Here is a 16760-nt window from a genome sequence, read left to right on the forward strand (position 1 = left end):
TTTATATCAAAGAATTGATGGGAAACTTACTTAATTAGCTAAAAAATTCTTAAGTTAATTATCACACTTAGAAAATACTATTAGAAACTTTCTAACGCGCGATAAATTACTCATTAACAAATAATTAATCTAAGTACTTAATTAAACTGAAATTATCTATTTTTAGCCATAAATTAAAGGGAGAAATTAGTAAATCATGTTAGATAATTAGGTGCTATTTATCAAAGCTAGTTTACATGATAAAGAAGCTGCTATAATTATTTGAAGGTTAGGAAATTAATATAACTATCCATCTAAGTCAAATTAGACTGATTCTAGCTGAAATTAAAGATAAAAATTAATAAATCATGCTAGATAATTAAGTGCTATTTATAAAAGTTAGTTTACATGATAAAAAAGCCATGATAATTATCTTAAGGTTAGGAAATCAATATAACTATTTATCCAGGTCAAATTAGACGAATTTTAGCTGAAAACTAAAGGGAGAAATTAGTAAATCATGCTAGATAGTTAGGTGCTATTTATTTGAGTTAGTTTATATGATAAAAAATCCTTGATATTTATCTTAAGTTTAATAAATTAATATAGCTATTTATCTAAGTCAAATTAGACTAATTCTAGTTGAATATTAAATGAGAAATTAATAGATCATGTTAGATAATTAGGTGCTATTTATCAAAGTTAGTTTACATGATAAAAAAATCATGATAATTATTTTAAGGTTAAAAAATTAATATAATTATTTATCTAAGTCAAATTAAACTAATTCTATCTGAAAATTAAAGGGAAAAAATTAGTAAGTCATGTTAGATAATTAGGTGCTATTTATCAAAGTTAGTTTACATGATAAAGAAGCTATGATAATTATGTTAAAGTTAGAAAATTAATATAGATATTTATCTAATTCAAATTAGACCAATTCTAGCTGAAAAAGAAAGGAAAAAATTAGATAATTATGTTGGAAAATTATCAAGATAATTACCATAGGTCAAAGTATCATTATCGACTTGTGATAATTATACCATAATTAATCAATCAGTTAGGAAATTATAATAGATCAAAAGTCCTATTTGCAAAATTAAAAATTAATTAAATAAATAGGTTTTGCGGTCAAAAGTTTCTAAGAAAATTACAGTAAGTCTAAACCAGTAATATAAAGTTGAAGAAATGAAATTTCTAAGAGAAAATAAATAGAATAAATATTAAGCTCAAGATACTTATATTCTAAGCTTAAAATTTGATGGAGAAATTAGAGAAAAAGGAAGGGTGTTTTTTGTTCACCCATGTATAGGTGTGCTTGAGACAAGTGGAGTACGTGTTAGGATTTTTCAAGATATATTATAAGTGACCGTACATTGTCGTAAGTCTAAAGATGTAAAAGATTGTTTTCAATGCTGATTTCAATGACTTGTCTTAATGGATAACTATGATGAGAAGTTAAAAAGGAATCCATTATTTTAAGTGTTAAAACACATATGGTAGTAATTAAGAAACAAAAGGATCATGTGTGAGTGCGGGGTGATAAGTGGGGATTGGCTAAGGTTGTCAATCATGGATGGGTGGACCTGATTAGTCAGGTAACTATCCATTTCCGTGCACTAAAAGCATTTAGTAAACTTCTCCAATTGGAAGAGGAGTTCACCAGTGGCTGTGCCCTCACATCGGTTAGAAGGAAAAAAGTGTTGGTTGAGAATATCTTAGCCCAAATTGTTGAAGTTATAAGGCTGAAACAGTCTTACATTTTTAAATATTGTCCCGTTTTTGTTGTGAAACAGGGATAGGTCTTTCTTCTAGGGCTATAGATTCAAGCCATTAATAATGGTAAAGGTGTATTCCCTGGATTTTTCTTGTTTAGAGACTCTGATTTTTATTAGACTTAGAGACCTGTCAAGGACCCCATCCCAATCTTGGTCTTGATGGGTTGTGCAAGCATGAACTTCATCGCATGCGCAATATGAACTTAGTGGAAACGATCGAGAAAAGACCTGCAAATTAGAAAGGTGAGTGGCGTGCTGAAAAGATCGAGCGTCCTATCAAGAAATTCCACACCCTGGGCTTTTCGTTTTGTGCAATTCTCAGCTTGCTTCTCCCCTTCACCGCGGAGCATCATTGCAACTGGATGCAACTACATTTTTAAAAATTGCTCATGGAAACCAAAAATATTTGGAAAGCGAACTTGAGGCTCATGTGAAGTGGCTCTATAGAAATTGTCCTGGACAAGGAGTCCAAGACAATACGTGACAACAGGGAACTGTAGCAGATAGATGTTCCACCACGACCGATTGCCATCACCCTCATTGCAGCTAGCCATGGCTGCCTCGGTCGATCCGAGAAGCGGTTTCTGCAGCTCTAATGGTGTGTATTACAGTAAGCGCGAGCCTGTAAACCTTCCTTCCGACCCGTCCCTGACGCTGCCTCGCTTTATTTTTCAGCACCCCGACTTTGATGCCTCCGCCATTGCCTACATTGATGCCCAGACCGGTCACTCAATTAGCTATGGCGAGCTTAGGAAGCAAGTACAATTTGCTTCAGCAGGACTTCGCAAGTTCGGTGTCAAGCCAGGTGATGTCGTTCTCATTCTTTGCCATAACTGCATCGAGTTTGGAATCATCTTGCTTGCTGTCATGTCCATGGGAGCTATTGTCACCACCACAAACCCTCTCAATCACTCCACCGAAATTGCCAAGCAAGCTGCAGATTCGCGTGCTGTTTTCGTTGCTTCGTTGCGTTCTCTTCTTGACAAGGTCGCTGGCCTCAAGCTTCCATTGATCCTAATGGAGTATGCAGATGTAAAAACCCTACAATCACAGACAATGCAATTTCCCTGTTGTATTGGTTTCAGGGAGCTGCTGGCTTCAAATTCAGAGATAGCCTTGCCTCATGTCGGTAGTCAGGATGACATAGCTGCCCTGCTCTATTCATCAGGAACAACTGGGGTCAGTAAAGGGGTTATACTTACTCACAGAAACTTCATAGCTCAGGTGTATCTGCTTCATTTCTCACCAGTAGGGTTGCCATGGAATGCGCGCATCTATCTGTGCCTCATACCCATGTTCCATGTGTATGGCATGGCATTTTTTGCAACAGGGCTTCTTGCCAAAGGATCTACTGTGGTTCTACAACAGAAATTTGACTTTGTCAAAACCTTAGAAGCCATCCAAAAGTACCGGGTTACACATATGCCGGCGGTCCCGCCAATAGTTATAGCACTTGCAAAGCTTTCCATAGTAGACAAGTTTGATTTGTCCTCTCTTGTTACTATCGGATCTGGAGCAGCGCCTCTAAGCAGGGAAGTGATTGACTCCTTCCTTTCTCGATTTCCTTGGATCAACCTCGTCCAGGTAAATAGCTTGTAGAAGTTTGAGACTTTTCGAGTTAGGATGTTGCTTTTGCACAATAGCATGGGTTCATACAAACATGGTGGTGGATTTTTAGCTTTGGATATCCGTGAATGGAAATTTGGTTTGTGGTTTGGTATGCAAACTTCCAGGCTGGCAGATTAATTTGTGAGACTATTTACTTGCATTTACAATTGATGTTTGGCATGTGTATTTGGTTTCAGCTACATTCAATTCCTAGTTTGTTGGCTATCAATCTTGTATCTTCTCTTTGCCATAGTTTTTTGGTGCTGAAATGTGCTGTATTGCTAGAAAGTAGGGGCAAGAGTCTTTTGATTGCAAATGTTTGTCCTTTTTGGCTTGCCAAAGGAAGGACTATGTGGTGGGGGTTTTTGTGAGTGTATTCGCCTCTCTTATAATTCGTAAGCTTAGAGTTTTCTGACCGTATGAAGGTATATATATCTATACACACACACACACACACACACACACACACACACACACACACACACACACACACACACACACACACACACCAAATCCTTAAGCTCTGGTCTGTGGGAGCTCATGACTGACTAGCTGCTACAATCGACTACATAAAAAAAGGGGGCCATCTGTATTCACTAGTTGCTGTCTTGAGCTTCACCTTTTGGTTTCTTCAAATTTGCACGGAAAAGAACTGCTTTACTTGGGTCCTTTCCTTGCATGTGCCAAGGACCATACAACTGTAGCAGTTAATTCAGGGAGCAAAAACTCAGTAAAAAACTATGAAGAATGATTCTGGTGCTTAGCCTTGAAGGCTTTCGATAGATGGGGCCTCTCTGACCATTGACCAGGCTCCAAAAGGTCGTCGCCTCAAGAGGTGGATCCCACCACTTTTGTCTTCATAGCCACACACACATGATTAAGGCTTTGATTAGGGGGCTAATCACTTCCAAAGTGAGCACTTGAAGACTCAAAACGAAGCTAAAAAGTAGGGAGATCCACACACAGTCGAATGCAAGTCGTTGGGTTTTTTGATTTATGAGAAAAATCAAGTTAAGATACATGCAAAAATATGCAAATGCATGAGCAATTATGATTAGCAATTACAATGGCTAAGAGAGAGAGGACCAATGCAACCTAGCATAGAAAGAATGCCCAGGATCTCAATAGATTAGATGCATGTTCTTCACTTGTTTGGATTGGCGGCATGACTCCAAGTTAATTTCCGTAAATTTAAGCTGCTTCCTTTGAATGAGTATGATTGGCATAAGCTGTTGTGGCTAGGGGAGATTGTTCCTCCACACGTCATAGTTTGTCATTTGGGTTATCCCCTGGCTTGGAATGCGTCAGCTTCACAGAAATCGGATTGGGTGCTCCAACGCTTGTACTCCAAGTTAAATTATTGGAAATTGTCCACTTGGCCTCTGCATGTGCGACTTAGGATTGTCCAGTGCATTCTTAAAGCTTATGTGCAGTTTTACTTAGCTTTGTTATCATGGTCTCGGTCATGCTTGCATCATAGTTACATGGGACGGCGGGTCGGGTCGGGAATGGGGTCGGGAACGGGGTCGGGACGGCAAAAGTCAGGAAACGGGGACGGGGGTCAGAACGGCAAAAAAAAAAGAGAGTTTTTTTGGCATTTTTTGACCTACACACATGCCACACACATAGAGCATCACTTTGACCATAAATTTACACTAAATAGACCAAAGAACACGAGTCATATAGGTTGAAATGTGCTAATAAAATATCGATGATTGATGGATACAAAATGAGAAGTGCATGCCACAAGGGCTCAAGAGTCAAAAAGCCTAAAGGACTTAAGACAAGCCTGAGGCCTCAAGGATAACAAAAAGTACAAAGGGCTATGTAGTAGGTAGAGTCGTAGACTCAAGAGTTTAAACTCGAGAGTCGAGTGATCAATGATCATCAAACTCAAGAAGTGCTCGCCTGCTGAATCTCCACATCGTCGTCGTAGTCGAGGTCGTCAGCGACGTATGAGGGCTCGGGAGGCTCGCATTGAGGCTCGAAATCCTCCTCTAGCTCCTCCAAAAGAGTATCGGCCATAGATGGATTCTCTTGTGCCATCTCCCACTCAGTGAAAGGATCTGCCTTGTGTGTGACGCTCTTGGCAAGCATGCGCAAGTTAGCGCTCACAAACACCAAATCATTGGCCCTCTGAACCCCAAGGCGATTCCTCTTGTTAGAGGCAATGTGGCTGTACACACTCCATAGTTGCTCCAAGCAACTAGTGGTACATGCTTGGCTAAGGACACGAACAACCAAGCGCTGCAAATGTGGGCCATCTCCTCCATAGTCCTCCCACCACAAAACCGAGTCAATCTTGTTGCGATCAAGCTCTGCATCTACACATCCATAGGAGCCCTTCTTTTGCCTGTAGTTGAGTAGCTCGTCTCTAATCTTGCGCCTAATGTCACTGCTAGGCTCAAGGCGCTCCAATGCAAGCCACCATCCTTTGCTCACCTCCTTGTCGGTCTCTTGACTCCTTCCTTGAAACTCAGGGTCAAGCACATAAGTTGCCGCATGAAGTGGAGAGTAGTATCCATTCCACCTCGACTCACACAAGCCATGAATCTCCGCATGCTGAACAGGGTCAGGCACAAGCTTCTCAAGTGCCTCTATCATCCGATCCATGGCTTCGTAGACTTTGCCAATGCATGGCTGCAAGCCATCCACCACTCGAAGTAGGTGTAGAATAGGCTTGACCATGGCGTCAAGAGTCTTCACCTCCTCCCACCAAGCAGCGTCGTCGGCCCATTCTCGGCATTTCAATCCTACTGCTGATGTAGACTCTGGCATGGCCTGGAACTCATCACTGAGAAAGAGGCCCCTTAAGGCTCCACCACATGTAGACAAGCGGCCTAGCATAAGCCAATTAAATGCAAATCTTGTCTCTGAATATTTGAGCAAGGACAAGTGGCTCCTCTTTGAGAATTCATGGCGCACTTTTTGATGGTTGAGCACAAAGGAGACAATTTGAGAGGCGTCACCAATGGTGGGTGAAATCCATGACAAGTTCCCTATGTCCTTGAGGAGGTTATTGAGGCAATGCGCCATGCAAAATGTGACATGGATGCTGGGATACATGCCCTCAATGATAGCTCCGGCTGCCCTATTTGACGCCTCTCCATCTGCAACCATACAAAGGACATTCTCCGGGCCGGTGATCTCTATGGTGCTTGTTGACTCCGCAGCAAGCATCTCGGCGGCCTTGCCACTATCGGATGCATCATGTGACTCCACAAAGTACATCTCCCCCCGAGAGTAGGCCACCACCCCGTGGATGGACCGCTTGCGGGTGTCGCTCCGTCCATCTACAAGAAGAGAGACGCCATTGGTCTCCCACAAATCCTTTGTTGCTTGGGCCGCTTGCTCCACGGCAAGCTTCTCTTTGTCAAGGAGGGTGGTGCGAAGCCTCTCCGATGAAGGTGGCACATAAGAGGAGCCATATTCCCCTATTTTCGTAACCATGGTTCGAAAGTATGGAGACCTATCCACACAAAATAGAGCATGTTGTGTTAGTATGGAGAGTCGAGAGTCGAGAAGTTATAACCCATTATGAATACAAAATGGAAGATTGCAATGTGCATATGCCAAGGGAAACTCACCGCGAAGCATGGAAGGCAATGTGGTCGTGGAAGAAGAATCGGGCAACCGACCTATCCACCTCTTCCTTCAATTTAGGATTCCAATTTTCGTTGAGAGTGGCTTGGCGATGCGGAACGGAAGAGGACGGTGTAGATCCATGGCTCTTAAAGGTTCGAGAGATGTCGTCAAGGTTGGCTTCCCTTTGCTGAGTGCTCTCTCGGTGTCGCCGTGGCGGAGGGATCAACGGCAACAAAACGGCCCCTCTTGGCCGCTTTTGCAACCTCATACACCGTGAGCTTCTCAAGAAGATCCAACCTCTTCTCGGGAGCTACATGAGGGCAAAACTTCACCTCGTGACCGGGTTCATGAAGAAGATGGGCTCGCACTTTGTTTGAACCACCCGATCTCTTGTATGGACATAGCTTGCACGTCCATGGTCTTGCACCGCCACCTTTGCCACGCGAGCTAAAGGCGACTTCATCCCACCACGACCACGTTTGCACGGCGGGCCTCCTTCGAGAAGAAGCGGCTTGATAAGTGGAGTTGGCTTGAGATGACATGATGGTGGAGAGACTCGAGAGAGTAGAGCTTAGAAGTTAGAAGAGTTAGAGGAGAGCTTGTGTGGAGAGAGAGTAAAGGAGAGCTTCAAAGTGGGTAGAAGAGGGAGAGGAGAGCTTCAAAGTTCACACTTCAAAGTGGGTAGAAGAGGGAGAGACTTGAGAGTGGAGACTAGAGTGTAGAGTAGTCAATGGTCATGCTTCAAGCTTGAGCAATGAGCATTGAGTAGAGAGGAAAGCATTGATGATTGAGACTTGAGTAGCTTGAGCCTTGAGCTTGAGGGAAATGGAATGAGCATTGAGACTATGAGTATTAAGAGGCCCAAGGGAGCCTTTTATAGCCTCCCAAGGGCCAAGGCTCCAAAAATATGGCAGTTGGGGCTGCACAGATCCGTTAAAAACGGGCAAATTTTTGAATGGACCCCGTCCGACTCCGGCCGACCCCGTCCGTCCCCCCTGCGACTCGCCCGTCCGGCCCGATTTCCGTCCGTCCCTCGGCGATCCCTTCCGTTCCCGGCCCGGTTACGGCCATCCCCCGGCGCTAGGGCCCGTCCCCCCCGTCCCCTGTAACTATGGCTTGCATTCCCTTGTGTCTACTATTTTGGAGCATTTCTGGCGCACCTGAGCTAGCAGAAAGGGTCTCCGGCTCTTATCTATGGACAAGTTGTGTTCTCCTAAGCGCCTTGGCGGGCTGAATATTTTGGATTTCCGTAGTCATGTTCTAGCTCGGAAAGCTACCCTATTGCCGGTCTTGGTAGCACAACGACAACCTTGGTCGCTTATGGTATCACATTTGTGTGCGTATATTGTCACTCCTTCCTTTGGTCATTGGTAGCCATCCTATTGGGAGGTCATTTTGGCAAGCTTGAAGGGCACATTCCTGGATGTCCCTTTACTTTCTTCTCTCATTGTTGATTGGAAGGTTGTCACATTGCATTTGGAATGGAATGGCCGGCAATCTTCTCTTGGCAATTTCCTCTGATTGGAGAGCCTGCATTGGAGCAAGGCTTTCTTTTTTACTTTGGTCCAGCGCTCTCCTCGTCAAGCATATTTTTTTCTCTCAAAAAGGGATATGCCAGGTGCATCAAGTAGTAGATGACACCGGCCATGCTCTTTCGTTCTCTGCTGCGAGGTCTCTTTTTGGATTAGGACCTCATTATTCTCCTCTTTGGCAAGAAATTTGCGCATGCTTGCTGATCTCTCACTATTCCTCCTCTGAATGAAGACTCCCGCTGTTTGGACTGGAATCTTGCCGATGTCAGCTCGGAATGCATTTCAGCCGGTAGTGTCTACGCTCTCCTGCAATCTGATGCGTGGATGTGCGTCATGGTAATCAGTTGTGGTCACTCTCCAAGTCATCCCTGTGGTGGAGGTGCATATTGTCTGCCATTTGGTAGAGTCATCTCCCTTTGAAAGAACGTATTTTCTTGTGGCGCTGTTTGGTGGGAGCTTTACCTGTGGGTAGCACATTGCATACACGGCGTATTGCGCCTTCTTGTTGTTTCAGATGTTGTGCAATGGAGGAGACTGTGCCACGCTTATTGTTGGATTTTCGTTGCTCCAAATCCTTCATTCGATAGGTGTCCGTTGCTCTTCGGCTCCGTTTCCCTTCCGCCACTTTTCAGAGACGGTTTTGGCTTTTTGGGACGCTTCAATCTCTGCAGTCTCAGTTTGCAGTCTTCTTTGCTTGGGTCAGATTTTGGGTTTTGTGGGCCATCTGGCAGCATCGCAACTTCTTGATGTTTCAAGGCATTGCCTTGTTTCCCTATTTTAAACTGTCGCTTGGCCAAGCGCTGCATTTTGCTTATGAGGCTGGGGATATTACTCTTGATGCATACGGATTTACTTTGTGTGTGTGTGTGTGTGTGTCTCTCTCTATATATATATATGTATCTGTGTGTGTGTGTGTCTATAGATATTAAAAGTGATACATTATTTCAGAGCGCCTCTACCCTCAGCGTGATTCAGCCTTGCGCAGGAGCCTCTGCAGCTTGTGCGGGCTCTGCCCTGTGACTGTAAGTGTGTGTGGGCGAGGCAGTCAAAATTTGTGGCGCTGACCTGCTCTTCGCGCTCCCAGAGTTCGTTATGTGTGCTGCCTATCCCTTGCGCGCTGCTGTCCCTGCGTGCGCTGACATGCTCAGTGCTCTGCAGCTTCTGCGTGCTGTCCACCTCTGTGCACCCTCTCTGCCCTGGTTCAGTTTTCGCCCCGATCCTGTGTGTGTGTGTGTTGTATGCAAGCAACAGGGTTTGTGTACAAAAAAAGTGTGTGTGTGTGTGTGTGCAAGCAGCAGGGTTTGTGTTCAGTCAGCCTATGTGTGTGTGTGTGTGTGTGAATAACAGTCAAAATTCAAAAACACCAAAAAAGAGTGTGTGTGTGTGTGTGAGAGCTTCACATGGATTCGACTGAGCAGTGTATATACAAGCGCCGGAAAGCCATGGAAACTTCGGGTATGGATGCTTTAAGCCTTATCAAAGAATGTTTGCATGAGGACTTCGAGGATGCACATCAAGCTCGGGAAGGATTTGCTCCCGTCATGGAAGGGCACATTCCTTTACAGGAGCTTATGGATCCTGTTGCTCAATATGCACTTAACGTGGTGATTCTTTTTTCCCCGGGTAGAATGTCTACGGCTCAGGATGTAGGCCAATGGGTTGATTTCCTACTCAAACAGCAAGCAGTCCCAGGGGTTTACTTTGGCGCGCGAGGTTTCTATGAAGTCTTGCTCGCCGACATGGATGCTCGGGATGCTTTGCTTGAAATATCTTCTCTTTTCTTCAATATGCAGATGACCCATGTACTGGCTCTCACCAAGGACTATCAGAGCCTCATTCGTCACAAGTGTCCCGTCTGGGTAGGTGGTCGACTTTCCTCGCACTTGGCGTCACTTTCTTCCCTTGTTGGTTGCTCAGCGGGGCAAAGTCATTTGCCCTCCTAAGCTGGAGACAAACACAAGTCGTTTTTGTATTCTGTGGGACACGGATATCCCAACACCAGCAGGTATTTCAATCAATTGTGGGGATGCAATGGTTGAAAAGCGTCCATTTAAACTTAAATGGGGCAAATTTGCAAATTCTTGCTTCTGTTGTGGCAAATTTGGTCATATGCAGTCTGAATGTCCGGAACCAAACCTGCAACCACCTCCTTCCACTGTCCCTACCCCTCAACTTCACTCACCTCTGAAATCTTCTACTGAGGTTCAAACCAAAGGTGCTTCAACCTCCTTCCCGACAACTGGGGTGAATAAAGACAAAGGGAAACAATTACAACTGTTTGCACTTTTTGCTTCTCCAAATATTAAAGACAAAGGAAAAGAACATGTTTCAACCTCTCAAACGTGGATAGTGTCCAAGAAACCCGCTAAAGCCGCTACAGCTCGTATTCCGGCATCTTCTCGTAATTATGTGCCCCCTTTGAAGAATGTTGCTCAGAAAAAACTCCCTTGTAATGACAATACTTCTTTGGTTGAAGCTTGGGACAAGGTTATTCGCTCTTACAAGGAAGTTGTTACAGGAGAAGCCTCTTCATTGCAAGGTGCCTTTATTTTCAATCATCCTGGTCCAGCTCTTGACCCACCTCCTCAGGTACCTACAACTAGGGAGGATGTGTCGATGGGCACTGGTACTTGAGTTTTCCCCCTTTTTCCCGTTTCCTCGTCCACTGTATATTCCATATAGAATGCTTACTTCTTTGAATTGCATCTCCTATAATGTGCGTGGGTTATGCAATCACGACAAGTGGCTTACTTGGCACTATGTACATACATGTAAAGCGGACATTGTGGTTCTTCAAGAGCATAACCAACATCAATTTGTAGGACTGACTTCTTACTTTGCGAGCTACTGGATAGCTTATGCAGGATCAACTGGAGTGTTTATACTTGTTTGACATGAACTCTTCCGGACCTTGGTCTTCAATGGCCCAGTTGGGGATGGATGGTCATCCAATGTATTGTTAATGGGGAAGTCTTTGATTTGGAGGATTATATGCATACACAGCTTATGCAGGATCAACTGGAGTGTTTATACTTGTTCGACATGAACTCTTCCGGACCTTGGTCTTCAATGGCCCAACTGGGGATGGATGGTCATCCAATGTATTGTTAATGGGGAAGTCTTTGATTTGAAGGATTATATGCATACACAGCTTCTGCAGATAGGGCACGATTGTAGAGTGCCATCTCCTCTTATTGTTGGCGTTCCAAATTCCAATGCATTTCTCTATGGGCAAACCTTGCGGATAATACTATTGGGCATTCTCACATGCTTCATATGGAACGGCAATCATGGAATCAGTTTATGTTGAATGTAATGGGCTTGATTTGTGGCCCTTTTTGCATGCAGCTGATCGAGGATTCACTTTTCAGTATAATGCTTAATCTATGTATTGCGCTCGGCTGGATCACTGGTATCTTTTTCACATGCAACAGTATGATGACTTTGTATGTGAGATGAGGATTGATTATGCTATGTGTCTCTCGGATCATTTTCCCGTATGCTTGAAACTTCGTTTTGGCTCTTTTGATGTCAATGACTGTCTACCCAAGAAGAGACTTTTGCATGTCAATAATGCTTATCTCAAGCATGAGCTTTTTCACGCTATGATTGTGGATATCATCCGGCCTTCGATCTCTCAGATGTATGTTGATATGGACATAGCCTGGTTCCGCTTTGTATGCGTGTTCAATGTGTTATCCAGGATTATGGCAGGGATTATTTGTCACAATTAAGGGAACATGTTAATCAGGCCAAAGATGCCTGTAGCAGATTAATACACTTGGCTAATCATTCTTCTCTTACTGACACTCAAATGACTGAGTTGCTTTCTGCTCGCACTATGTTACGGCACAATGATGAGAGGAAATTGGCCAAATGGCAGACTCCAGCTCGTCAACAGGCTTTTGCAGATAAAGGATGTGCTTCTAAACAATTCTTTCAGCATTTGCATCACTCTAGGCAGTCTCAAGCTATACGGAGAGTTAAATTACCGTTAGGGGAGTGGACTTCCACTTTACGGGAGCTAGCACTAGCCCTACACTCTCATTATGGCAAGATTTTTGAGGCCCCTTCTTCTCCACGAGAGAAGCTCGCCAAGCACGTCACATGTTTCTATCGCATGTTACTCCCATTCTTTCGATGTAGCAGGCTCAAGACTTGGAAGCTGTTTTCACTGAGTCGGAATTGTATGCCAGCTTGCTTGATTTGGGCTGGTGGTTGGCTCCTAGTTGGGATGGTCTCTCTGTAGAATTTTTCTTGTCCTTCTGGGATTATTTGAAGTTGTCTCTGTTGTTCATGATGAATACAGCTCGAGAACAACAGGAATTTCCCTCCTCTTGGAAAGAAGGTTTTCTCAAGTTGATACCTAAGCATGCATTGTGTGAAGAATTCTCTCATTGGCGGCCTATTACACTCATGCCTGTGGTATATAAATTAATGGCAAAAATGCTTGTTAATCGACTCAAGTGCTATCTGCATGAAGGCTTGCATCAATCTCAATACGGCTTCATTCCACGACGTCATATTACTGATAACCTCGCGAATGTCATCATTGGTACGGAGTGTCACGTGCACATCTAACCCTATGTGTATGTGCACAAGCTACTTCATGACAAGGGTTCAGTTCAGCTCAGTCAGTCTAGAATAGGAAGTGATCTGGCACTTTTGTGAGTCTGTTCGCAGACCGTGCATGCCCAGTCACTTAGTGTAGATGCATATCCTTTGGTTGCACACAGCATGATCATAAGTATTCCCATCAGAATCCATCAAGATCCTTCAGGGGAATTTTCGAGTGCATTTAGCCTATTTTACCTATTTTTGACATTTTTCACTTATTATTTTTAAGTGACTTTTGTTGGAAAGTAGGTAGGGCAAATTGAGTAAGTTTGTATATAAGCAAACCTAGACTAGCACTAAATGGCAGAAGAGGCAGCAAGAGCCAAGCTCAACAGGCAACTTCTCAAGCAAGACCCTTGGTGGACTTTCCTCCAAGCAAAGACATCATCTCTTAGCTTCCATTCCCTGGTGTTTTGCATCAAGCACTCATCGCCCTCATCAGCCTAGCGTTTTACTTCAAGCAAGAAGTACTCGCCAGCAGCAACAGCCCCTAGAATCTAGCGTTTCCCAATCTGCAGCCCTAGCGTTTTTTTTTTTTGAGAGTACAAGAACTTTGAAACACACGCACACACCCTATGTACAACGGCCTCACAGGTAGGGAGAGAGGCATCCCATCACACACACACACACACACACACCCGCATATGGGAACAGTCCTTATGGACTTAGAACTTGTCTTTAGGTTGCCAAGGGGGTATTGAACCCAAGACCTTAGACACATAGGCTATGACTCTACCAACTGAGCTAGCACCCGTTGACTAGCCCTAGCGTTTTTGGAGATTCCTAGCGTTTGCAGATTTGCAGCCCTTACAGATTTGAGCCTTGGCGATTTTCAGCCCTAAAGAAGTGCAGTTTTCAGCCCTAAGACCTGCAGAATTTCAGCAACAAAGATCAGCAGAATCAGCCCCAAAACCAGCGTTTTTGGATTGTAGCAGATTTCAGCCCATAGCGTTTTTGGACAGCAGATAAAAGATTACAGATTTCAGCCCTTAGGTCGGTGTCGCCATCCCCGTCGTCATCACCGACATAGCCTAGAATTGCATCAGTCACATGCATCATCATTGTACCAGTTTGTGCAATCAATAGTAGACCACTCTCGCCGATGAGAGTGGGGCCTTCGGAGGAGGGTTTTACAACGTCTGTGGTGTCGTATCTCTCTTCTCTCTCTATCTCTCAGTCTCATACATGTGCACGCACAGTGTCCATTTACTTTGTTATGACCAGTGCACTCTCTCATTAAGAACGGAAGGCTTTACCTTCCATAAGAACAAAAGAAACCTTGAGCACAGTTCGGAGCACTCATCTTGAGCAAAGTTTAAACATTCATTCTGCTGCACCTAACAGTCATCATTGGTATGGAGTATGCAAAATATACTCGACAGGATGTCTTGGTTATGCAGGTTGACAATGATAAGGCATTTGATACTGTTCTTTGGGATTATATTGTCGATACCATGCAACACTTGGGATTTGTGCCTAGGCTATCCTGTGTCGTGCTTTTCTTGTATGCACACATCACTTCTGCAGGCTTGTTGGATGGATCTCTCATAGAATCTTGGCCTTTGGGACAGTCGGTAAGGCAGGGATGCCCTCTTAGCGCTTTGCTTTATGCGATTGCTACTCACCCCTTGTTTATGTATTTGGATTCCTTGACTTCCGCTGGTAGATTACATGGCCTGACATTACCTTCTGGACGGTAGTTTGTTGGTCAGGCCTATGCAGATGACTCCTTGTTTATGCCTCGCAATCACTATGATGATGTACAACAAATTATGCATAATCTTCACTTGTTTGGATTGGTAGCAGGCCTCAAGGTTAATTTTTGTAAATCCAAGCTATTGCCTCTAAAAGAGTATGACTGGCATAAGACATTGTGGCCTGGAGAGATTGTTTCTCTGCAAGTTCTGGTTCGCCATTTGGGTTATCCGTTGGGTTGGAATGTATCGGCTATGCAGAAACTGGATTGGGTGCTTCAACATCTGTATTAAAGTTAAATTATTGGAAACTGTCCACGTGGCCACTTCATGTGCGTCTCAGGATTGTCCAATGCATCCTTGTGGCTTATGTGCAGTTTTACTTGCCTTTGCTATCCTGGCCTCGGTTGCGCTTGCAGTCCCTCATGTCGAGTATTTTAGAGCATTTGTGGCGGACCTCGTCTAGCACGAAGGGAGTCGGCTTCTATCTATGGACAAGCTGTGTTCTCCCAAGTGGCTTGGAGGGTTAAATATTTTGGACTTGCAACGTCATGTTCTGGCTCGGAAAGCTATGTTGTTATCAGTTTTGGTGGAGTAGTAGCAACCCTAAGCTCTCATATGGTCACACATTTGTGTACGCACATTGTCACCCCATCTTTTGGTCATTGGAAACCGACTTATTGGGATGTTTTTGGGAAGCTTGAAGGACACATTCCTGGATGTCCCTTTACTTCTTCTCTCATTGTTGATTGGAAGTTTGTCACTTCGCATTTGGCTTGGCATGGTGGATAAACCTCTGTGGATAACTCCCTTCATTTGGAGAGTCTGCATTGGAGCAGGGCCTTCGCTTCGACTTTGGTTCAACGGTCTCCTCGCCAAGTGTATTTTTTTTCCCAAAAAGGCATCTGTCAGGTGCATCAGGTAGTTGATGACTCGGGTTATGTTCTTTCGTTCGCTGATGCGGTGTCCTGCTTTCGGTTGGGTCCTCACTATTCTCCTCTCTGGCGGGAAATTCAAAGGATGCTTGCTGATCACTCGCCTATTCCTCCTTTGGATGTGGACTCCCGCTTCTCCGATTGGAATCTGGCTACTACCAGATTGGACTGCATTTCAGTTGGCAATGTCTATGCCATCCTTCATTCTGATGTATGGATTGTGCATCATGGTAATCAGCTGTGGTCGCTTGCCGAGTCATCCTTGTGGTGGCAACTCACATTGTCTCGCATTGGGCAGAGTCGTCTACCTTTGAAGGAACGTGTTTTCTTGTGGCGTTGCTTGGTGGGAGCTCTACCTGTTGGCAGTGTGCTACATGCACGGCATATTGCGCCTTTCCGCTTCCTAGGATGACTTGAATCTGAGGAGACCGTGCCACACTTACTGTGGCACTCCAGAGCCTTCACTTGACAAGTGTTGACTGCTCTTCGACTGCGTTTTCCTTCCGGATCTTTTCACAGACGCTTTTGGCTTTTTGGGTGCTCTCAGTCACCACAATCTCAGTTTGCGGTGTTCTTTACTTGGGTCAAATTTTGGACTCTGTGAGCCATCTGGCATCATAGGAACTCCTTAATGTTCCAAGGCACTTATGTTGACCCCTTTCCCTATTTCAAATTATCTCTTGGTCAGGCGTTGCATTTCGCTTATGTGACGCTGGAGACATCACTCTTGATACCTACAGGATTTACTTTGACTGTTTCTAGCCTTCGAAGCCTCATAGTGCTCCGCTTTTTGTATCCCTTTCTTTCTGTGGGTTTTCCTCGCTTTGAGGTTTCCCACCTGTAAATTCTATCAAACAAGATTTACAAAAAAGTGTCTATAGATCACACATATGTGTGTGTGTGTGTGTGTGTGTGTGTGTGTGTATCTATAGATACATACATATATATGATGATATGATGATGACTTTTGGATGTGAGTTGATTTCTATTTACTCAAAAGAATGATTAGATAAAGTTGACTCTATATGATTT

General features: G+C 44.1%; 1 protein-coding gene across 1 annotated transcript in view; it reads left to right on the plus strand.

Annotated features, from left to right (window-relative positions):
* Nucleotides 1-2231: 2231 nt before the first annotated feature.
* LOC147446476 (beta-phenylalanine coenzyme A ligase-like) overlaps nt 2232-16760 on the plus strand; it is a 75942-nt gene continuing 61413 nt past the window's right edge. The window contains exon 1 of the mRNA XM_086525686.1: nt 2232-3341. Within this exon, the coding sequence (XP_086381812.1) occupies nt 2265-3341 (1077 nt within the window). The 5' untranslated portion in view covers nt 2232-2264. The remainder of the gene's footprint in view (nt 3342-16760) is intronic.

The sequence above is a fragment of the Adiantum capillus-veneris genome, chromosome 12, assembly GCF_014529385.1.
Source record: "Adiantum capillus-veneris isolate H3 chromosome 12, ASM1452938v2, whole genome shotgun sequence".
Classification (NCBI taxonomy): Eukaryota; Viridiplantae; Streptophyta; class Polypodiopsida; order Polypodiales; family Pteridaceae; genus Adiantum; species Adiantum capillus-veneris.